This window comes from Acanthopagrus latus, chromosome 19, assembly GCF_904848185.1.
Source record: "Acanthopagrus latus isolate v.2019 chromosome 19, fAcaLat1.1, whole genome shotgun sequence".
Classification (NCBI taxonomy): Eukaryota; Metazoa; Chordata; class Actinopteri; order Spariformes; family Sparidae; genus Acanthopagrus; species Acanthopagrus latus.
This window is the reverse complement of record NC_051057.1, coordinates 15326986-15351172: the sequence shown is the minus strand read 5'-3', so window position 1 is coordinate 15351172 and position 24187 is coordinate 15326986. Positions and strand designations below refer to the sequence as shown.

Here is a 24187-nt window from a genome sequence, read left to right as displayed (position 1 = left end):
GTCCACACCAGCCCGGTTAATTTTGGAACCAAGGTTTTGTTAAATAAAAAAAACTGCGTACACACAAAGGGTGTAATAAAAAGAACTCTGCACACATGCAACCGTAAGTCCGCCACCAAGTGATGCAATATACGTGTAACACATATTTCACAGCAATAGGTGGCGATGTAACGTAAAACGGGAAGGCTGTTTTAACCAATCGAAATAGTTTAAAACCGGAAAGGGAAAGCGCGGCAAATACCAAAACATAAACAATGGTGACTCTTAAGGGGGAATTGTTTGTCTGGCCCGAGCTGGTCAACTAGGGTTAGTTCTGGATCGTTAACAACCTCTAACCACCTTCTAACTGTCGTTACTCTGTGTTTACATTGCTGCGCGCAATATTTACAAAGGTACGCGCTCAGCTCTGACGTAAGCAACGGAAATATTCGCGGTTGTCATATCCACACGCAACCTGAAACCCGAATCATCCGACAACCTCACCCTGGACCCCGGTTTCAAAAGACCACGGTTTCAGTGTTCCATAAGCACGCTTGCACATGGACAGAACATTAAAACCGGGAACATAACTTCATGGTTGCAAAATTAACCGGGCTGGTGTGGACGGCTCCTTAGTTTCAGGTGATTATACACAAGCGAAAACATAATTATGAATATTATATACATTTTCTGCCAACACATCTCCATAAATCCTACACAGTGGACCTTCAGATGGGCTTTGTTTGCAGCCATGCTCACTTTTTGGAACTTTGCTGACTTATTACGATCAATGATAGACAGTTTCAAATCTCCACAGGCTACCTTTAAGGTTAGTCTTACTTTTCATTCATTAGTTTTTGGCCACTTGGGGGCAGTAAACATAAAAACAAGCACCGACTATAGCTGGCAATTTTCTAAAGCTGTTTGTGCCGAGGACTAGTATTACTTGGAGACCTCTTGTAATTTTAAAGAAAGAAAAAATTACCAACCATATTTTTGCTAAACAGAGAGGTCACGTGTCAATATTAGTCCAAAAGAAATCTGCATGTTGCAGGTTTGTTTATTGTATTGCTATACTAATGTTTTCTGTTGTCAGACAAGTGAACAAGTATGACATTTGATTTGGGATCTTATAGCTTACAGACACTGAACCATGCTTATCAGTGATGATGTGACACACGTTACAGTTAGTTGTACAACAGGCTCCACTAAGACTCCACCCACTGACAGGGACACTATAAAGCAGCCAGTTGTCTGTGCAGATTAGAAGCAAATCTGTTTCCAAGATGAGGGGGCTCTTATCACTCACTTTGATGGTATTCGTTCTCATAGAATCCACAAAGGAAGAAGGACAGGTAAGACTGGTGTTTTTACCCAAATACTGACTAAAAACTAAAAATACAAAAATAAATTCTTGCTTTTCACTCACTTTGCAGTTACTTAAGAGTCACTTTGCAAGCCTCAGACTTGAGGCTTTACGATTTAATCCACGGGCTACAAATACATTTAATGATCTAGAACTGGTGAACATGCTGGTGATTCGAAGTGAAATGGGTTAAGTTATTGATTATGTGGCTGCTTTCTTTACATTCCAGTGTCAGTGCCCTCACTATCCAAACACTGTGAAGAACCTTGGATTTAACGTTTTTGTCACCACTTTAAGTGGAATTAAAACCTTCTCTTGTAAAATCTTGAAAATGAAGACAAGTTTAATGCAACAACCAAAAAATTCATATACACATAAATGCATAGAGTAACTGTAACAAACTCTACTATCATGGCTACTATAAAGCAGGTGTAGGTGTAGATAGGAGACTCACTTTTCCAAGATGAGAGGACTCGTGCTGCTCCTGATGACCAGATTTATTTTAGCAACATCAACATACATTGATGAGACTGAGGCGGCCTGCCATAGTCTAAATATGGAATGTGAACATTTTCTTCCTCCTTTCCAGTGCATACGGATTATTCAGTCAGTCTCTCCCTACTACACTTGTCTTTTTGTAACTGTAAATACAGAATGGAGGAAGTCACTCCAGCATTTAGTTTAGAACATAAATAGCAAACTTACTATTAACAGTCTGAAAAAACTCATCTCTGAAAAAACTTGAACATTCTCCTTAAAAGCAAGGAATCTGTGTGTGTGTGTGTGTGTGTGTGTGTGTGCGTGCGTGCGTGCGTGCGTGCGTGCGTGTGTGTGCGTGTGTGTGTGTGTGCCTCAAATATCTCTGCAGATCAGATCAGACTAACCTGAGCTTTTCGACATGGCTGCTGCTGCTGTTTACGGGTGTGCAATGTCAGATTTGTCACTAATCACACTGATTTGTCAATCACTAGCATTGTTAACCGTAGCCACATAGCCACGTGCGCACCAGAGCCAATCACTGCAGAGCTCACCCCAACGACATACCTTAAGAAACAAGCGGGTTTATACCGGCAGCAGCTCGAGCTGGACCGGGATTTTGCCAGCGGTTCGGTCCCATTCACTGCATCTAAACTGACTGTTGTGGACTAATGAGACTAAACAAGTCCAGACCGAGTCTGTTCCGGTCTGAGGAGATCCGGATACACAAGGACAACAAACTGGAATTGGAATCTATGGATGTTTGTGTGTAGCTAGCTGCCAGCTCTCCCCCACACGGCCAGCTCCTGAGTAAACAGATGCGTCGGCACGTCCAAAACTGGACTTACGATAAATAATGTCCACCACGCTTTTTTGCAAACATTGTTGTCACGTTTGCTGCGCATTTGGTGCAGGAAGAAACGGTAAAAATGTCTTTTGTCATGAAAGAGTCCGCAAGCAGCAAATGTTTGCAAGCAAGAAAACACGTTTCTATTGGTGGAAAAAGGCACCACACCAACCAATCACAAAATTATATGGTAAACCACATGATGTGGTCGCTGAGGGACAGGGGAAGTTGTGGGAGGGACGGAGGTGGAAGAGTGACAGCGGCAGTGACGGTGAGACAGACAGTGATAGAGAGCGAGTTTTAAGAGATGAGAGATCTGTGACTCAAAGAGTGTTTGGAGTGTATAGTTAGTGTGTTATGTAGTGTTTGGTGTGGTGTGTTTAGTGTGTAGTGGAGTCGTTTTTTTGTCTTGTGAGAAAACAGGGAGGAGGCGGCTGAATGTTGAGCAATGGTTCATTAAACATATTTGTGGTTTTCACGGTAAAAAATCTAACTTGTTCCTACTCTGATTTTATGTTTTTTTGTGATTTTAGGTCTATTGTGTTAATACAGTTTGTCAAAATGAAACAATAATTGTACAGTCACACGTGAGGTTGTGCTGAAAATAATGACACCAAACAAGGCAAGGTAAATCGTTTTTAAGATGAAATATAATGGTAAAATCAAAAGTAATCAAAAACGGCCAATTATATCCCTGACGTCCCACCTTCAATCACAGCCTCATTTGGCCATCCATGAAAACGCTACTTAACCTCCCACTTTTCTATAGGAATACATGTTTCCTATGGGCAGTGCACTAGTTACTGAAAGTAAACATGTGCGTCTGCTACAGGTTTTATTCCGCCCTCTGCTCGGCATCTTACCATGAATGTATAAAGAGAACCCCAGCGGGAACGTTTCAGAAGCCGAGCCTTTTGCCTACCCGACTTTGTAGATCTGGTAATTTTTTGTTTTATACAATTGGGAGTCTGCACAGGGTGTTTTGCTTTGAAAATGAATCTGATGCTCAATGCCGTTCCTGTGTCTCTGACTTCCTGCCAGTGTGATCTGCTCTGTGCAGAACCCAAAGCAGCCGTGCCCGGCTTGACTCCACTGTGCACCAGAATTGACCGCGGCCTCCTGTGATTTGTAATGCACTATCTGCATCTAGCAGATGGAGACTGATGTCAGGTTAACAAGGGGGAAGCTTTTTTAGTAAGTTTGCTAACAAGGGGGACAGCACCCCTCAAATCACCTAATGGTGATCACCAAAAGCTGAGCTGAACGTCTCCCAAGTCCTCTCAGCACAGTACACAGTACAGTTGTCTGTATATTGTGCTACATTTGTGTAAACATCTTTGTTACTTTACTTGCAGGAATAAGAAAAAAAAAGGTTAGATACACGGAATATTATTTGATCGTTTCCACCATTACCTGCATTCCAAATATTGTGGGGGGGTTGGTTTAGGTGCCCTAAATACCCCTATATTTTCTTGTGAGACATTGCCACCCCAAAATGATCACATAACCATCCTGGCCATCCCACAGGAAAAATCCGTGCAACACTACTGCTTTGGATGCAGAACACCATCGGGTGGTGGGGGGTTTAACTCAACAAACGACACGACAGTCAACTTAACAGTGGTGAGTAGACTGTGGGAGAAAAATACTTCACTATTCTTAAAGACTTTTTCAAAAGTCAAGGCATGAAAGAGGAGTTTGCCACTGAGACTGTGGCAGTGCCCATTGTATGTTACATGGTCATTTATTTTTTATTTGTTAGAATTGTACATTTCAACAACTCTTGAATTTCACTGGTTTTCATGTCTTAATCTGAATCTTGACCAGCTCATAGGAGCCAATGTGTGTAAAACCACAACTGATCTTCCAATTAAGAACAATCCATAATGACAAAGATCAGTGGGACCATTACTGTATATACGGGATATAAATATAGTGAGTAAATATAAGTAACTGACAGTGTGCACAGTTTCTTGGTTCTTTCACAGTCTGATCCTCCAGTTTGATCCTGTCTTTAAGACTTTCTGGTGTGTTAAACAGGGCTAAACATATATTCTTAAGTCTTAAGAGTAAATATTTATACGTTATTTGATTGAAGTGCGATGCATTTTTGTATTTCAGGCAACAGAGTTGCCCACAGTAAGAACAAAGGTAGGTGGACTTAATATAAACTATAACATATGATTGAGTTTTTTGGGCAGGCTGGAGTAATAACAGCCTAATATGACTTGTACACAATTTAAAAAACAAGCTGGTTTGCCCGTTCAGGTAGTGGCTGATGGCGTTCGGGAGGCGATTAAAAATAACTTGGGGTTCAGACCACAACCTGCCAATGGAGAGGACACCAAGGTGAGGAAATGTTCAGAACTCAAGGATAACAAAATACGTTGATGGCACCCTTAAATACATATACACACAGTCCTGCCGCAGTAAAAGTCTATTAACCCACTGCTGAAAATGTTGCCCAACAAGACAGCAAACAACAGCAGAAAGGCAGGCTGTGGTTTTAGTCTTTTTATGGGGTTTGTTCACAATATTTAGCTGTATTTGATACTTGAAGGGGTTCAAAACACATTTTCTTTCCAAGTTAAAGAATGAAGACATCATACATAAATTCACTTTGTATTTGAAGGCGGGAAATATTCAATCACAGTTTTACCAGTAAAAAAATGCGTTCCACAAGGCTCTGTTCTGGGCCCTCGTCTCTTTACAACATATATTAATAATATGTTCTCCTTGCTAACATTGCAGCCTGCTTTACAAATACCTGTTCCTAGTTAGACTTTGTCTGAGTAAGCAATATCACATTTGCCAAGAGATAAAGCAGCTGGACTTTGATATTAAATCTGAACAAATGGTGTTTTTTTAGTTCTGTGAACCACAGAACAAATAGAACACTTTTTTTTTTTAACTCCACCTACTAAACCAGAAACTATAAAGCAGGTGAAGGAGATCTGAGATCAATTTATGTCCAAGATGAGAGGGCTTACAGTACTGTGCCTGGTGGGAATCATTCTCGCAGCCTCGGTAAGACGGCGCACCAAGATTATTGGATTTCCTGAAAAGGAAACAACTTTAATTGATTTAAAAATGATGAACACTGCCATTGCTCTCTATATGTTTAATATACTTGAATGCTGTGAATAAAGCACATCACCTATTGCTACTTGTTTAGCAATAGGTGGTGTGCTTTATTCACTTGAACTTCTGCAACATGATTTGTGTCACCTGGAGCTTCCAGATATGTCAGATTTGGTGTGCTGTATATTTAACATTGTAGGATTATTGCTTAACTAACAGGTAAGTGTTAGAAACAGGCTGCAGAACCAGACTTCAGATTGAAACTATTTTGTTTTAAATGAAGAATGTCGTTTAGATTTATTTCCCCCATGACTCTGTGATAAGTTGGAGCATTCATCAGGTTAATTCTGAGTCATGTCTCTACAAAACAGGTTAACTGATTATTTTGCTGCTTTGTTTGTTGTCTTGTGTCAATGGCCTTGCTGAAACAAAATAAACACAACCCAAGGTCCACTCTTTAGTTTAGGGATGTATTTTACTTTGTGTTTTTTTATTCAAGGGCTATATATTTATTTTTCAGATCCCTCAGGGACACACGGCGCCAACTCAAACTCAGAAGCCACGAATTGTAGGTGAAAAAGTGTCAACAGGAGAAAATGATTTCTATTAATTTTCAACCCTCAACCAAGAGATCATGTCATTAATGAAGGCTGACCACTGGCAGTAGTTACAGCACAGCATCATTCTTAGCTCCAAGCTACAGATGGTGTTGTGCTGCCCCCACTGTAGTTGTGGAGTGATATTGGTTACAAACACAAAATAAGCATCATTTCAGACAGATGAGATCAGTTAAATGACCAAATTATCTTCCAAGATTAAACCCCTTTTTGGTGACAGATAAAAAATAAACATTTTGTAGGAATTGTTCTCAATTGTTGTTTATCAGCATACTAACATCAGTACTACTGTCAATTTCTTACATTTTTCTTATTCTTTAGAACCTAAGCGCCATTTTCCTTTTGGAAAATGAGAATGGTTTTCGTCCCAAACCAACTGATGGTAATGTGGACCAGGTAAGAAACTGGAATCAGCACTCACAACAATTTCAATATAAAAGCATCGTACAATTGTAAATAATTTAAGATGTTTATTCTAATTAAAATGTTGGTCATCTTGTCCTTACAGGAGAAGCAAAAATGAAAGAAGACTGACAGCAGAGGAGTGAGCAGACAGTGACGGGTTTAAATTCTGACAGTCACAGAAATGCTGGTGTAGCAGCCTATTCAAATAAACATTTGAAGCCTGCTGTGTGGGAAGTTTTTTTATTCTTTAATATTATTGGATAAAGGTCAACTGAAATATCTTCTTTTTTTTCTTTTAAGAGCAGGAGCCTTTGATAATGTGTGTTTGCTTTGTCAAAATCAACACCTACTCTGACAAACCCAGACACTACGGGAAATCAGTAAGCAGTTATGGGAGAGATTTGGCAGGTGGACACAAGTCTTTAGTTTAAAAATGGACAGAAACACGTAGACACTATAATCCTCTATTTTCAACGTTTAAAGATTCAGACAAGACTTCATTCACAAGGATCACTTTATTTTCTGTGTTAGACTCTTTTCTTTTCATCACAAACATTATCCAAGTCCACCCAAAATTTCCCAGCAGGGATCAATGCTCCCCGACATCTTTTATGGAAAGGACAGAAACATAGAACACATTTCCAGTTCTTCTTCACCTTTCTAAAAACATAACTATGCTCTTAGTAAAAATCCATTTGAGTTTAACCAGGCATACCACCGTTTTGTAAGTGGATAGTACTCTGTTGGTTTGGGGACGATTTGATTTTACAGAGGAGCAGTTGCTGTCACTGTCTGGAAATTAAGTTAAGCACAAGCATAGTGCAGGTGTGTAAATAAATACTACTGAGTAATACAGTGGAACCCCGACTTACAAAATTAATTCGTTCCAGAGGGTCTTTCGTAAGTCAAAATTTTCGTAAGTCGAAGCACCTTTTTCCCTATAAATAGCCTAATTCGTTCCAGGCCCCCTACCAGTCGTGTATTTCTTCTACAAATATGACTTAATATTTGAAAAAAACACTAAGAATATTCCAAAATACAATCTGAAATGAAGAAAATAATTTATAAATGATAAATGTATTTATAAATATCAATAAAATAAATTATGTATGTACCTTTTGAGTGAGGCGATGCTGGCTGAAGACGAAGTTCTTGGTGGGGAAGGAGGTGGCGGAGGTGGCGGAGGCTGAAGAAAGCATACGTATGCATGCATACATAGGTGTGTGTACATGTACATAACATTATGGAATTTAATTCTAAACATTAAAACTAAAACTTACATTTACGTTAATTAATGTACGTATGTACACTGTGCAATTATGTTTTTTTTTTTTAACATTTTTTAAACTTATAATTTTTTTTTTTTACATTTTCTATTTTATAATTTTTTTAAAAAATTCTATTTTCTATTTTTTTGTGCATTTTTATGTTTTTCAACTAATCACTACTGCTACTTTCATCGCTTTTCGCCTTCTTAGGCACACTTTCACCTGAAGGTTGAGGCAAGTACGAAAGCCAAGGGGTTATTACATGATTCGGAAGGCATTGTGGGCACAAAAACAGCTGGTCGGCTCAGCCAATCAGAGCCAGAGGACACATGGTGGTGGGTGGGGCCTCTCACAGCCAGAACACGCGGGGATGCTGCCCGGGGAGACGAGAGATGCATGCCACGGGCGAGGGAAATGGCGGTCGCGCGGGAAATTTGAAATTAAGGTGAATTTTCCTGTATTTGTGGGATTTCGTTACGCAGGCATTTTGCCGTACCACGGGCAAAAATATTGCCGTTAAGTGCCTTCGTAACTTGAGTTTTTCATTAAATGGGGTCTTCGTAAGCCAGGGTTCCACTGTATATTGACACACCTTCTCAATTAATGTTTTTCTTTATTTTCATGACTATTTACTTTGTAGATTCTCACAGAATGCATCAAAACTATGAATGAACACATATGGAATTATGTAGTAAACAAAAAAAGTGTGAAATAACTCAAAACATGTTTTATATTTTAGATTCTTTGCTTTGATTACTGCTTTGCACACTCTTGGCATTCTCTTGATAAGCTTCATGAGGTCGTCACCTGAAATGGTTTTCCAACAGTCTTGAAGGAGTTCCCAGAGATGCTGAGCATTTGTTGGCCCTTTTGTCTTCACTTTGCGGTCCATCTCATCTCAAACCATCTCGATTGGGTTTAGGTCAGGTGACTGTGGAGGCCGGGTCATCTGGCGCAGCACTCCATCACTCTGCTTCTTGGTCAAATAGCCCCTACACAGCCTGGAGGTGTGTTTGGGGTCATTGTCCTGTTGAAAAAAATGTGAAGGCATGGTATGTTGCCACAGGATGCTGTGGTAGCCATGTTGGTTCAGTGTGCCTTCAATTTTGAGTTTGAGTTATTTCGCATTTTTTTGTTTACTACATAATTCCATATGTGTTCATTCATAGTTTTAATGCATTCAGTGAAAATCTACAATGTAAATAGTCATGAAAATAAAGAAAAACCATTCAATGAGAAGGTGTGTCCAAACTTTTGACTGGTAGTGTGTGTGTGTGTGTGCATGTGCGTGCGTGTGCATGTGTGTGTTTGTGCTTGTGTGTGTGTGTGTGTGTGTGTGTGTGTGTGTGTGTGTGTGTGTATTAAAGAAAGAAATTCAAAAGAAAAAATTTGACATTACCAACCATATTTTTGCCAAACACTGAGGTCACATGTTAATCAGTTCATTGTGAATCTGCAGTTCATTGTGAATCTTGAAAATGAAGACAAGTTTCATGCAACAGCCAAAAAATACATATACACATTCATGCATAGAGTAACTGTAACAAACTCTACTATCATGGCTACTATAAAGCAGGTGTAGGTGTAGATAGGAGACTCACTTTTCCAAGATGAGAGGACTCGTGCTGCTCCTGTTGGCCGGATTTAGTTTAGCAACATCATCATACATTGATGAGACTGAGGCGGCCTGCCATAGTCTAAATATGGAATGTGAACATTTTGTGCAATGTCAGATTTGTTTGGACTACAAAGATACCGTTAATAAATTATTTCATAAATTCTTTACCAATTCCACTAGCATTGTTAACCGTAGCCACTATAGCCACGTGCGCACCAGAGCCAATCACTGCAGAGCTCACCCCAACGACATACCTTAAGAAACGAGCGATTTATACCGGCAGCGGCTCGAGCTGGACCAGGATTTTGCCAGCGGTTCGGTCCCATTCACTGCATCTAAACTGACTGTTGTGGACTAATGAGACTAAACAAGTCCAGACCGAGTCTGTTCCGGTCTGAGGAGATCCGGATACACAAGGACAACAAACTGGAATTGGAATCTATGGATGTTCGTGTGTAGCTAGCTGCCAGCTCTCCCCCACACGGCCAGCTCCTGAGTAAACAGATGCGTCGGCACGTCCAAAACTGGACTTACGATAAATAATGTCCGCCACGCTTTTTTGCAAACATTGTTGTCACGTTTGCTGCGCATTTGGTGCAGGAAGAAATGGTTTGCAAGCAAGAAAACACGTTCCTATTTGGTGGAAAAAGGCACCACACCAACCAATCACAAAATTATATGGTAAACCACATGATGTGGTCGCTGAGGGACAGGGGAAGTTGTGGGAGGGACGGAGGCGGAAGAGTGACAGCGGCAGTGACGGTGAGACAGACAGTGATAGAGAGTGAGTTTTGAGAGTTGAGAGATCTGTGACTTAAAGAGTGTTTGGAGTGTATAGTTAGTGTGTTCTGTAGTGTTTGGTGTGGTGTGTTTAGTGTGTAGTGGAGTCGTTTTTTTGTTTTGTGAGGAGACGGCTGAATGTTGAGCAGGCAGGGAGGAGCTGAGGAGCCCTGAATTTAAATGTAAATAGTTACATATAACTTTGTAAATTTCAAAAACTTATGCACAAATTTAGCAAACAACATTTTGTATTTGCATTATAAGTAATAACAATGGTTTGTTTAGCATATTTGTGGTTTTCACAGTAAAAACATTTTCCTACTCCGATTTTATGTTTTTTTTTTTGTGATTTTAGGTCCATTGTGTTAATATAATTTGTCGAAATGTCGAAATAATTGTACAGTCACACGTGAGGTTGTGCTGAAAACAATGACCCCAAACAAGGCAAGGTAAATAGTTTTTAAGGCGAAATATAATGGTAAAATCAAAAGAAGTCAAAAATGGCCAATTGTATCCCTGACGTCCCACCTTCAATCACAGCCTCATTTGGCCATCCATGAAAACGCTACTTAACCTCCCACTTTTCTATAGGAATACATGTTTCCTATGGGCAGTGCACTAGTTACTGAAAGTAAACATGTGCGTCTGCTACAGGTTTTATTCCGCCCTCTGCACGGCATCTTACCATGAATGTATAAAGAGAACCCCAGCGGAAACGTTTCAGAAGCCGAGCCTTTTGCCTGCCCGACTTTGTTGATCTGGTAATTTTTTGTTTTATACAATCTGGAGTCTGCACAGGGTGTTTTGCTTTGAAAATGAATCTGATGCTCAATGCCGTTCCTGTGTCGCTGACTTCCTGCCAGTGTGATCTGCTCTGTGCAGAACCCAAAGCAGCCGTGCCCGGCTTGACTCCACTGTGCACCAGAATTGACCGCGGCCTCCTGTGATTTGTAATGCACTATCTGCATCTAGCAGATGGAGACTGATGTCAGGTTAACAAGGGGGAAGCTTTTTTAGTAAGTTTGCTAACAAGGGGGACAGCACCCCTCAAATCACCTAATGGTGATCACCAAAAGCTGAGCTGAACGTCTCCCAAGTCCTCTCAGCACAGTACACAGTACAGTTGTCTGTATATTGTGCTACATTTGTGTAAACATCTTTGTTACTTTACTTGCACGAATAAGAAAAGAAAAAGGTTAGATACACGGAATATTATTTGATCTTTTCCACCATTACCTGCATTCCAAATATTGTGGGGGGGTTGGCTTAGGTGCCCTAAATACCCCTATATTTTCTTGTGAGACATTGCCACCCCAAAATGATCACATAACCATCCTGGCCATCCCACAGGAAAAATCCTGGCTCCACTACTGCTTTGGATGCAGAACACCATCGGGTGGTGGGGGGTTTAACTCAACAAACGACACGACAATCAACTCAACAGTGGTGAGTAGACTGTGGGAGAAAAATACTTCACTATTCTTAAAGACTTTTTCAAAAGTCAAGGCATGAAAGAGGAGTTTGCCACTGAGACTGTGGCAGTGCCCATTGTATGTTACATGGTCATTTATTTTTTATTTGTTAGAATTGTACATTTCTACAACTCTTGAATTTCACTGGTTTTCATGTCTTAATCTGAATCTTGACCAGCTCATAGGAGCCAATGTGTGTAAAACCACAACTGATCTTCCAATTAAGAACAATCCATAATGACAAAGATCAGTGGGACCATTACTGTATATACGGGATATAAATATAGTGAGTAAATATAAGTAACTGACAGTGTGCACAGTTTCTTGGTACTTTCACAGTCTGATCCTCCAGTTTGATCCTGTCTTTAAGACTTTCTGGTGTGTTAAACAGGACTAAAGATATATTCTTAAGTCTTAAGAGTAAATATTTATACGTTATTTGATTGAAGTGCGATGCATTTTTGTATTTCAGGCAACAGAGTTGCCCACAGTAAGAAAAAAGGTAGGTGGACTTAATATAAACTATAACATATGATTGAGTTTTTTGGGCAGGCTGGAGTAATAACAGCCTAATATGACTTGTACACAATTTAAAAAACAAGCTAGTAGCATAAAATAATTTGACCTTCAGGTCGATTTATCATTTATAAACCCACCGATTTGTTATAGACTCTAATATTGCTGTAAAGTGTTGTCGATACTTTGCCTGTTCAGGTAGTGGCTGATGGCGTTCGGGAGGCGATTAAAAATAACTTGGGGTTCAGACCACAACCTGCCAATGGAGAGGACACCAAGGTGAGGAAATGTTCAGAACTCAAGGATAACAAAATACGTTGATGGCACCCTTAAATACATATACACACAGTCCTGCCGCAGTAAAAGTCTATTAACCCACTGCTGAAAATGTTGCCCAACAAGACAGCAAACAACAGCAGAAAGGCAGGCTGTGGTTTTAGTCTTTTTATGGGATTTGTTCACAATATTTAGCTGTATTTGATACTTGAAGGGGTTCAAAACACATTTTCTTTCCAAGTTAAAGAATGAAGACATCATACATAAATTCACTTTGTTTTTGAGTGTTGCAGGTTTGTTTATTGTATTTCTATACTAATGTTTTCTGTTGTCAGACAAGTGAACAAGTATGACATTTGATTTGGGATGTTATAGCTTACAGACACTAAACCATGCTTATCAGTGATGATGTGACAGTTAGTTGTACAACAGGCTCCACCCACTGACAGGGACACTATAAAGCAGCCAGTTGTCTGTGCAGATTAGAAGCAAATCTGTTTTCAAGATGAGGGGGCTCTTATCACTCACTTTGATGGTATTCGTTCTCATAGAATCCACGAAGGAAGAAAAAGAGGTAAGACTGGTGTTTTTACCACAAATTTACTGATCTGAGAAGGTGAACATACTGGTGAGTAGAATTGAAACGGGTTAAGTTATTGATTATGTGGCTGCTTCTTTTACAATCCAGTGTCAGTGCCCTTACTATCAAAACACCATGATGAACCTTGGAATAAAGTTGTTGTCACCACTTCAAGTGGAAGTAAAAACTTCTCTTGTAAAATCTTGAAAATGAAGTCAGGTTTCATGCAACAGCCAAAAAATACATATACACATACATGCATAGAGTAACTGTAACAAACTCCACCTACTATCATGGCTACTATAAAGCAGGTGTAGGTGTAGATAGGAGACTCACTTTTCCAAGATGAGGGGACTCGTGCTGCTCCTGTTGGCCAGATTTATTTTAGCAACATCATCAGCATCTCCAGCTCCTAAACCGACAGCAATTGTACTGAAAAGGACATACTTTAACTGACTAGAAATACTAACTGCTAATGTCTTGTAGATTTCATTTCATCTTTCTTTTTCAATAACTTCACTCTATAACCATCCTTATTCTAAATAACCTTCCTCTCTCTCACTTTGCAATAACTCAAGTGTTACTTTGCCTCAGATGGGTAGAAGCAAAGAAAGCCTTTAAAGATTCAACAAATGAATACCAAGTTGTTCAATATGAATCATTACGTAACATTAAGTGTTCAAATGGAACTGTTTCTGAACCTACTGTTGAAATTCGAATACGACTGTACTTGTATAACTGGAATATTTCATCACCTTACCTCATTTGTGGAAACTGAATTTCCTAATTGTGATCTTCAGATTATGCACTTTTGAAGAAACACATTTCAAGTATATTTTCAACATTTATAGTAGGTCTCCAACATATAAAACTAAAATTAAACTGTCATTTCTCAGTTTCTGTAAAGTTTTCAGTTTTCATTTTGAGGTTACCCTGAAGTCAACTAGTACCATTTTTTCAAGAGTCAAACTAATTAAATTGTAACAAATTATTTTTTTCCCCACAGCTTTATTTGAAATCCACTGTCAGTGATGTTTGCAGGACTTTACAAACCAATTCGAGTGAAATGGATACCAAGCAAACTCTTTATGTCCTTGGTTCGAGGTTTTCTAATTTTAAAATTTCAATTTTCAGTCTTTATTTGGACTCAAAACAGCAACGAGTGGTGGCGGGTTTAACTCAACAAACAACACAACAATCAACTCAACAATGGTGAGTAGACTGCGGGAGAGAGATACTTCACCATTCTTAAAGAGTTTTTCGAAAGTCAAGGCATGAAAGAGGAGTTTGCCACTGAGACTGTGGTCATGCCCATTTTATGTGACATGTTCCTTTGTTGTTTATTTGTTAGAATTGTAGATTTCTACAGCTCTTAAAGTTGTCTGGTTTTCATGTCGTAATCTGAATCTTTTCTCCTGAACTGTCACTTCCCGAACTTTGTCATTTCAGTACAAAGTAATGTGTTCTTGCAACCCGTAGGAGCCAATGTGTGTGTAAAACACAAGTTTCACAACTGGTCTTCTGATTAAGAACAATCCATAATGACAAAGATCAGTGGGACCATTACTGTATATACAGGATATAAATATAGTGAGTAAGTACAAGTAACTGACAGTGTGCACAGTTTCTTGGTTCTTTCACAGTCTGATCCTCCAGTTTGATCCTGTCTTTAAGACTTTCTGGTGTGTTAAACAGGACTAAACATTTATTTATATGTCTTTTATAAATGCTTTTCATTTTTAAGAATCAAAGAAAAAGCTGGAGTAAACGTCTGAATGTGTGCCGCTATTTATATAAAACATTTCCAGATTCTTTTTTGCAGGTTTGTTTGTGGTCCAAAGTCGACAGTCTTGCAGGAAAATGCAAACAACCAGTTATCTCACTGAGTTAGAGTAAATATTTATACATCATTTGATTGAAGTGTGATGCATTTTTGTATTTCAGGCAACAGAGTTGCCCACAGTAGGAACAAAGGTAGGTGGACTTAATATAAACTGTAATATATGATTGAGTTTTTTGGGCAGGCTGGAGTAATAACAGCCTAATGTGACTTGTACACAATTTAAAAAACAAACTGGTAGCATAAAATAATTTCTTCAGGTGGATTTATCATTTATAAACCCACTGATTTGTTATAGACTCTAATATTGCTGTAAGTGCTGTCGATACTTTGCCTGTTCAGGTAGTGGCTGATGGTGTTCGGGAGGCGATTAAAAATAACTTGGGGTTCAGACCACAACCTGCCAATGGAGAGGACACCAAGGTGAGGAAATGTTCAGAACTCAAGGATAACAAAATACGTTGATGGCACCCTTAAATACATATACACACAGTCCTGCCGCAGTAAATGTCTATTAACCCACTGCTGAAAATGTTGCCCAACAAGACAGCAAACAACAGCAGAAAGGCAGGCTGTGGTTTTAGTCTTTTTATGGGATTTGTTCACAATATTTAGCTGTATTTGATACTTGAAGGGGTTCAAAACACATTTTCTTTCCAAGTTAAAGAATGAAGACATCATACATAAATTCACTTTGTTTTTGAAGGCGGGAAATATTCAATCACAGTTTTACCAGTAAAAAAATGCGTTCCACAAGGCTCTGTTCTGGGCCCTCGTCTCTTTACAACATATATTAATAATATGTTCTCCTTGCTAACATTGCAGCCTGCTTTACAAATACCTGTTCCTAGTTAGACTTTGTCTGAGTAAGCAATATCACATTTGCCAAGAGATAAAGCAGCTGGACTTTGATATTAAATCTGAACAAATGGTGTTTTTTTAGTTCTGTGAACCACAGAACAAATAGAACACTTTTTTTTAACTCCATCTACTAAACCAGAAACTATAAAGCAGGTGAAGGAGATCTGAGATCAATTTATGTCCAAGATGAGAGGGCTTACAGTACTGTGCCTGGTGGGAATCATTCTCGCAGCCTCGGTAAGACGGCGCACTAAGATTATTGGATTTCCTGAAAAGGAAACAACTTTAATTGATTTAAAAATGATGAACACTGCCATTGCTCTCTATATGTTTAACATACTTGAATGCTGTGAATAAAGCACATCACCTATTGCTACTTGTTTAGTAATAGCTTGAACTTCTGCAACATGATTTGTGTCACCTGGAGCTTCCAGATATGTCAGATTTGGTGTGCTGTATATTTAACATTGTAGGATTATTGCTTAACTAACAGGTAAGTGTTAGAAACAGGCTGCAGAACCAGACTTCAGATTGCAAATGTTTTGTTTTAAATGAAGAATGTCATTTAGATTTATTTCCCCCATGACTCTGTGATAAGTTGGAGCATTCATCAGGTTAATTCTGAGTCATGTCTCTACAAAACAGGTTAACTGATTATTTTGCTGCTTTGTTTGTTGTCTTGTGTCAATGGCCTTGCTGAAACAAAATAAACACAACCCAAGGTCCACTCTTTAGTTTAGGGATGTATTGTACTTTGTGTTTTTTTATTCAAGGGCTATATATTTATTTTTCAGATCCCTCAGGGACACACGGCGCCAACTCAAACTCAGAAGTCACGAATTGTAGGTGAAAAAGTGTCAACAGGAGAAAATGATTTCTATTAATTTTCAACCCTCAACCAAGAGATCATGTCATTAATGAAGGCTGACCACTGGCAGTAGTTACAGCACAGCATCATTCTTAGCTCCAAGCTACAGATGGTGTTGTGCTGCCCCCACTGTAGTTGTGGAGTGATATTGGTTACAAACACAAAATAAGCATCATTTCAGATGAGATCAGTTAAATGACCAAATTATCTTCCAAGATTAAACCCCTTTTTGGTGACAGATAAAAAATAAACATTTTGTAGGAATTGTTCTCAATTGTTGTTTATCAGCATACTAACATCAGTACTACTGTCAGTTTCTTATATTTTTTCTTATTCTCTAGGACCTTAGTTCCGTTATCCTGTTGGAAAATGACAATGGTTTTCGTCCCAAACCAACTGATGGTAATGTGGACCAGGTAAGAAACTGGAATCAGCACTCACAACAATTTCAATATAAAAGCATCGTACAATTGTAAATAATTTAAGATGTTTATTCTAATTAAAATGTTGGTCATCTTGTCCTTACAGGAGAAGCAAAAATGAAAGAAGACTGACAGCAGAGGAGTGAGCAGACAGTGACGGGTTTAAATTCTGACAGTCACAGAAATGCTGGTGTAGCAGCCTATTCAAATAAACATTTGAAGCCTGCTGTGTGTGAAGTTTTTTATTCTTTAATATTATTGGATAAAGGTCAAATGAAACTTTTTTTTTTTTTTTTTTTTTAAGAGCAGGAACCTTTGATAATGTGTGTTTGCTTCGTCAAAATCAACACCTACTCTGACAAACCGAGACATCACGGGAAATCAGTAAGCAGTTATGGGAGAGATTTGGCAGGTGGACACAAGTCTTTAGTTTAAAAATGGACAGAAACACGTAGACACTATAATCCTCTATTTTCAACGTTTAAAGATTCAGACAAGACTTCATTCACAAGGATCACTTTATTTTCTGTGTTAGACTCTTTTCTTTTCATCACAAACATTATCCAAGTCCACCCAAAATTTCCCAGCAGGGATCAATGCTCCCCGACATCTTTTATGGAAAGGACAGAAACATAGAACACATTTCCAGTTCTTCTTCACCTTTCTAAAAACATAACTATGCTCTTAGTAAAAACCCATTTGAGTTTAACCAGGCATACCACTGTTTTGTGGATAGTACTCTGTTGGTTTGGGGTCAATTTGATTTTACAGACGAGTAGTTGCTGTCACTGTCTGGAAATTAAGTTATGCACAAGCAGCAACCTGTTCTACACACCTGAATGAGGGCTGACACAGCACATTTACTTGTGAGGAAAAGCCTTGATAATAATAATAATAATACAAATAAAAAAAGAGAAGTGTTAAAACTGGGGTTGAAATGTACCACTTTACAACAAATTACGAAAAGGTGTGAACTCAATATGGCCAAACAACCTCTACTAATATGCTTTTAAAGTGGTTTCCTGTCTTTTGTTTCCCGGTAATGTAACATCTGTGACCATCTGGTGTCAAACCACAGTAAAGCATTTGGTTTTGGATTACAAACTAGCTTTAATTTCTCTTTTGCAGAGAGCAAAATAAAGCGAGGGCAGCAAGATCAAACAGTGGATATGAAAGACAGTTAGTAGCTGTAATCATCAGGCAAACTACAACAGCACTACATTCTTGAACAAAAAGGATTTTTTTTCGTTGGTATAATGTTTTTTTGTCACAGAGTGGTGAGATCCAGAGGCAGTCAGCAGCCCGTGAGACACAAGCACAGTTCTCTTCAGATGACACAGCAGTTTCTCTCTATCAGTAAGGCCACTTTATATAGAAATTCTAAATGAGGACCACAACCTATCGCTTCTTGTCCATAGATCTTTGCAGAGTGTCATCAACATGAAGAAAAAAAGAAAAAACAAAGCTTCAAGTTTCTAAATTAAAGAGCCTGGTGGCCAGCTTGTACATGGGGAGGATTGGTGTTTGCCCCGTTCACCACCACAGCAGAGAGAGAGAGAGGAAAAAGAAGAAGAAGCTCAGTCCACATCGTCACCACCAGCTATATCGCTGAGGTAGTATCCCCCACTCACGAAAGCCCCAACCGCAACTCAAAAACCACCCCAAAATACCAAGTGCGATTGGGTTATAACGATCTTGCAAAAAAATAGATATTTTCACAGAAGTTTGTAAAATCATCTTGCCTAAAGTTATCTTCGATCCTCTGTGGCTTTATCGAAGCAAGTTGAAGTCCAGAGAAAAGTTGCGCCACACAACTGCTGCTCTGAGCACAATCCACAAAGGACAACTAAGTTGTCTTTTGTTGCTGCTGCAGTGTTGTACGTTTGGGTGTATTTTGCTAATTCCTTTTCAATTGCTCCCTCTTTCAACAGCCCCTTCAGCTGCAGTCCTTCAGTTTTGCCGACCAAGTGTATGTAAAGTGTGTAGCTGATTTATTCAGAGGGAGTGTCACTGTATGTGCTGCAATAGTGCGTGTGTGTCTATGTGTGTGTGCGTGCATGTGTGTGTGAGATGGCGGCAGGACTGCAGTCAACACAGCTGGAGTTCAGCTTCCTTCGAGGGGCTGGGCCGGACGGTGCTGAAGGGGCCAGGGGATGGAGGGGAGCAGCTCTACTTATCCCCCAGGATGGCGTACTGGTTATCAAGCTGCAACTGCTGCATAGAAGCTCCACTGCTCTCCTCTCTGCCACGATTCCTGTGTTTCACAACCTCAAAGGTCTTCTCCATTTCTCTGTCCCTGAAACACAACCATGTACGGGTTCAGTCATGCTGCGACTAGAAACTGTATCAAACTATTACCATTAAGCTCCACTCACTTGCGTGTCTCCACGTGCTTGGCGGTGGCCAGTAGAGATGGGAACTGTGTGTCACTGAAGATCTCAGGAGGCCCCTGGGTGTGCACTCGTTTGGTGGTGGTCAGCCGAGCCCCTGGAGGGCGATATACCCCAGCAGGCTTCGATTCAGGCACCTCTTCCTCCTCCACTATTAAAGACAAGAAATTTAAAAATGACACCAGTTAAAAGAACTGACTTTTATGGGCATTCATCTTATTAAAACATCTCGCAAACCATAAGGAGGTTCCCCACTTCATAAGTAAAGTAGTACTCTGTCAACCAGTGAAATTGTAGTTTTCATCCAGGTCTCTACATACTCAAACATTTAAAGACTTTAAAAAAAAGGTACTGAAGTGGAAGTTTAGGTAAAATCAAAGCAATACTATGTTGACACGTTTTATTACAGTGAGAATGTGTATGAAATTTTGTCATAATTCTTCTTGGGTCATGGCCAAAAAATATGTTTTGTGGGTCGCAGTCATCTTGACCTTTGACCACCATTTTCTAATCAGATCTTCCTCAAGTCCATGTGGATGTTTGTGCCAGAACTGAAGGCATTTCCTCAAGGCATTCCTGACACGTGAACCAGAGGCATAAACATGTGCACGGCTTGAAACACCACGAAAATAAATATAAATAAATAGAGCCGAGTCATAGGATGCCATGACCTTAGAGTATTGCACGATTAGCTGGGCTGAAGCTGGTTTACTCACCAACGGGTGCAGCGGCAGCAGCAGCAGGAGGCGGAGCTGCTCCAGACTTGTTCCAGGGACCGGACACTTTGTCTCCGCTGACCAGAATGATCTCTCCATCCTCGCCAACCTCCTCCTTCTCATATTCTTCTTCCTCTTTCTCATCACTAAAAAAAAAACAAAACAACAACAGCCAGTAGGCAGTTAAGAAATGTACTCATGTTAAGCCATGTCAGATTTTTTCATAAAATATATGGGTAATTCACATATTTTTGGTATTTTTCACTAAAATCTACTCTTCTGTAAACTCGGGATGGTGAAAATGAAAATATGCATATTTACACTTAATATGTAACAAAAAATTGTCTGCTAACAGTTTTAAGATGTGTTTTTCAGTACGCTGATGGTATTACACCACAATTCCCGTATCAAATGTAATCTGAATTAATTGCCATTTTTAACATAACTGAAAGGTTGAAAATAAAAAACATATTAAAAAAAAAAACTGATTAGGATCATGATTAACTGCATCATTACAAACTGAATTGGCCCCACAACCAATGCATAGTGGCAGCTTCGTGAATACAATCTGTGCAGGAGAGTTCTGAAAGCTTGCAGATACTGGAACTAAAGTTCAGTCATTACTAAAGTATGTTTGTGTTGGAAGGTGGGTGACCAGTCATAGGGTCCTTACTGGCCCCCACTAGATGGTACCAAGGCTGACGTGCATCTTTTCATGTGGACATGGAGTCATTACAGCCAAATACATATATGTTTCCCCTCTCACCTTATCTGTAGAGCTTGGAGACGAAGCCCACTGTAGTCCACTTCTTTCTGCTCAAACTCTTTCCATTCCTCGTCCTCCTTGGCAGAAAGATGCATTAACTCTCAGTAAATTACAGTGATATTACATTCATGAATATCCTTTAAACTTACCAAAAGTGTAGCAGTATTGTTCTCGTAATACTTAATTTAGTGAGGCTCCTTTTTACTTGAAATGACATTTGCTCTCTAGTAAGATATTCCCAAGATATGGTTACACATGCCATTTACAGTTTGAGTCAACGTGAATTTACACCATTGAAAGAATTTCTTCAACAGTTCTTGTAAAGGATAGTTTAGCTTGGTCACAGAATCATACCTTCAGGTCTGCTGAAGCTAAAGCCAGTCCACCCCGTTAAACCCAGTGACAAATGGCGGCTCGGCCTAGCTGGACAGCCACGATTCAAAGAGGAGAATGACAGCTTTCCCATGTGAACCAAGGCCACTGTCAGGATGTTAGCTAATACGCGGGCCTCAAGCGGTTACATTAAACTTATATTTCAGACGAAAAGCGAAAACTGTAGTTGTGGAAAGCAGCAAAAAATAGGGTGTCGTGTCAAATCATGTGTCCCGTTACAATGCGTGCCAGCTTAAACCATATGCTATGTTAGCTAGCGACCGGCGTTTTCTCGCTTCGTGTCAACTACAGCTATCTAGCTTTTCCTACATAAATCGGTGAAACGTTACAGCGCTGTCAGGAAACGGTAATAAAATTCGAGCAGGAAGCAGACTGTGACGGGGGTTACACAATTTGACACGACACCGGCAACTTGTATAAAGACGAGGAGGCAAAAAAGTTATCGAAGAAGAGCAGCGTCGTTTACTTACCTTTTCAATCTGCGTGTCTTGATTCTCGTTTTTCGCCGATTTTTCTTTCTCCCTCTTGGTTTTCTTCACCACCATCGACGTGGGCCCGGCGGCGGACTCCTTTCCCTTTCCTTTCTCTTTCTTCTTCTTTTTATCCCGCTTGGCAAAGAAATCGTCCAGGCTCTTCTCTGTAGGTACATCCGCCATTTTCAAAGAGCAACGTTAACTAGTTGAGCTAACCGAGCAATGACAAATGTGAAAATTTTCTCCCGAGAAATAAGGGAACAGTTATGTAGACGGTCCGAGAAGATGGAGTTTCTCCTTAAAGTGACGGTTTAACGTCTGGTACAGGCTGATAAAAAATGTCCACCCTGGATCCCTGACTGGAACGTTAGCTACCCTGTCAACCATGCCATGCACGGGCTATTTGACAAATCTGTACCGTGACCCGGAAGTACTTCGACCACGAGCCGGAAATATTACGAGCCTTAAAAAATAAAATCACGGCATAAATCCATTTTATAATAAGCACCAGTCATATTTTAGTGAAGCGTTTTCATTTTTATCAAAGTTTTAAGATTAAACAAAATCAACTCCTACCGAAATTTTAATTTAAAAAAAAAAATCTGTGTAATGTCAGTATAATTTGTTGCATTTATACTTTTAACCATTTTGAAGTATTACTCAATATTACCCACAATGTAGTATTAGCATAGAGCGATATCTTTACATCTATTTCTCTTAGTATTTCCATTTCTATATGTATGCTACTCAGAATTCAGGGGTTTAGGGGATATTGGAATATTGGTCTATATACATGTAGGTGCGTGGTTATGCAGTAAAAGTCAAATGAAATGTGTTGCATTATTTTTGGGGATCAAAAATATTCACAAAACACTAAATTAAAAGTCACATCTGACACAGAATAAACAATTAAGTGAAACACTAGAATATCCCAATATCTCTAACTAACCTTGAGAAGTCTATCTATATATACAAAGTTGTCATACATCATAAGTTTAATGCACATATTTTTACAGTTATTTTAATATAAGCACTTTTTAGATATCAATATTTATATATTTTATTCTTACCTAGTCTTATGTCTAATAATCTCTCTCAGTTTAAATCTTCTATACCTCTAGTGTGATATTTCTTTTCTGGAAGGAGCAGCTGTAACATGCACATTTTCTCCCTCGAAGATCAATAAATTATTTCTGTTTCTGATTTCTGTTTCTATGACCAAATTCAAAAATAGTATATTTCTTTTATTGATACATAACAAGTAATTATAATATGCCCGAAGTTGAAAAAAATAGATATAATGTGTATAAAAAAATACAAGGGTAGCTAAATGATGTTAGTAAATGAAAATTATGGTATTGTTTTCAGTCATATGTGCACATATATTTCATCTCATGGTGTGGACATAATAGTTCAATGTTTAACTTTACATAACTTTGTTCAGCTTTGTTGTTGTTCTTGTTTCAAACTCTACGTCGATTCCCGTCTTTCCTGAAAAAGTTTGTGGAAATGTGTATTAAAACAGCGGGTGAGTCAGATTCCTTGTATGGGTGCACATACTTGACTAATAAAGCTGATTATATATTAAAAATCTGACTTTGTTATGTTATGATATGATACAACTTTGTCAGCTCATACTAACATTCATTTTGCTGCAAACTATTTATATTGTGGTAGATATTTCAGTTTGTGTCAGGCTGACTGGAAGTGATGGTGGATAAAGACAACATGGCGGACATCCACCAGGAGCCTCAGCTTACACTCTGTTAAAGAGATACTGAGTCATAACCTTTGACTTAATGATTACTTAATATTTTGAAACTGTTTTTAGTGTCTCCATGTTTTTGTTCAGGGGCTGCTGTAGCTCAGCAGGTAGAGCAGGTCGGCTAGTGTTCGGATTCAAGTGATTCGGTTCAAATCCAAGCTCCAGGCTGAGCTGAGCTACACGTCAACGTGTCCTTGAGCAAAATACTGAACCCCAAATTGCTCGTGATGTGCAGTTGGCACCTTGCATGGCGGCCTCTGCCATCAGTGAGGGCCCTGCGATAGGCTGGCAACTCGTCTAGGGAGTACCCTGCCCTCACCCACAGACAGCTGGGATTGGCTCCAGAAAAAATCCCCACAACCCCATAAAAGGGATAAAGCGGTTACAGACAATGGATTGATGTTTTTGTGT

At 39.3% G+C, this 24187-nt stretch overlaps 1 protein-coding gene across 2 annotated transcripts; it reads right to left on the bottom strand.

The window, feature by feature from the left end:
* Positions 1–17773: 17773 nt before the first annotated feature.
* cdv3 (carnitine deficiency-associated gene expressed in ventricle 3) lies at positions 17774–22442 on the bottom strand. 2 transcript variants are annotated; one of them, XM_037079305.1, is made up of 5 exons: positions 22009–22442; positions 21146–21222; positions 20380–20525; positions 19649–19814; positions 17774–19569 (listed from the first exon to the last, which is right to left on the bottom strand). In XM_037079305.1, exons 1-5 carry the CDS (start codon positions 22192–22194, stop codon positions 19443–19445), a joined length of 702 nt encoding a protein of 233 aa, XP_036935200.1. In that variant the 5' UTR covers positions 22195–22442; the 3' UTR covers positions 17774–19442. The 2 variants fall into 2 exon arrangements, with proteins under 2 accessions (XP_036935200.1, XP_036935201.1); XM_037079306.1 differs by having other exon boundaries at positions 21146–21219.
* Positions 22443–24187: the final 1745 nt, after the last annotated feature.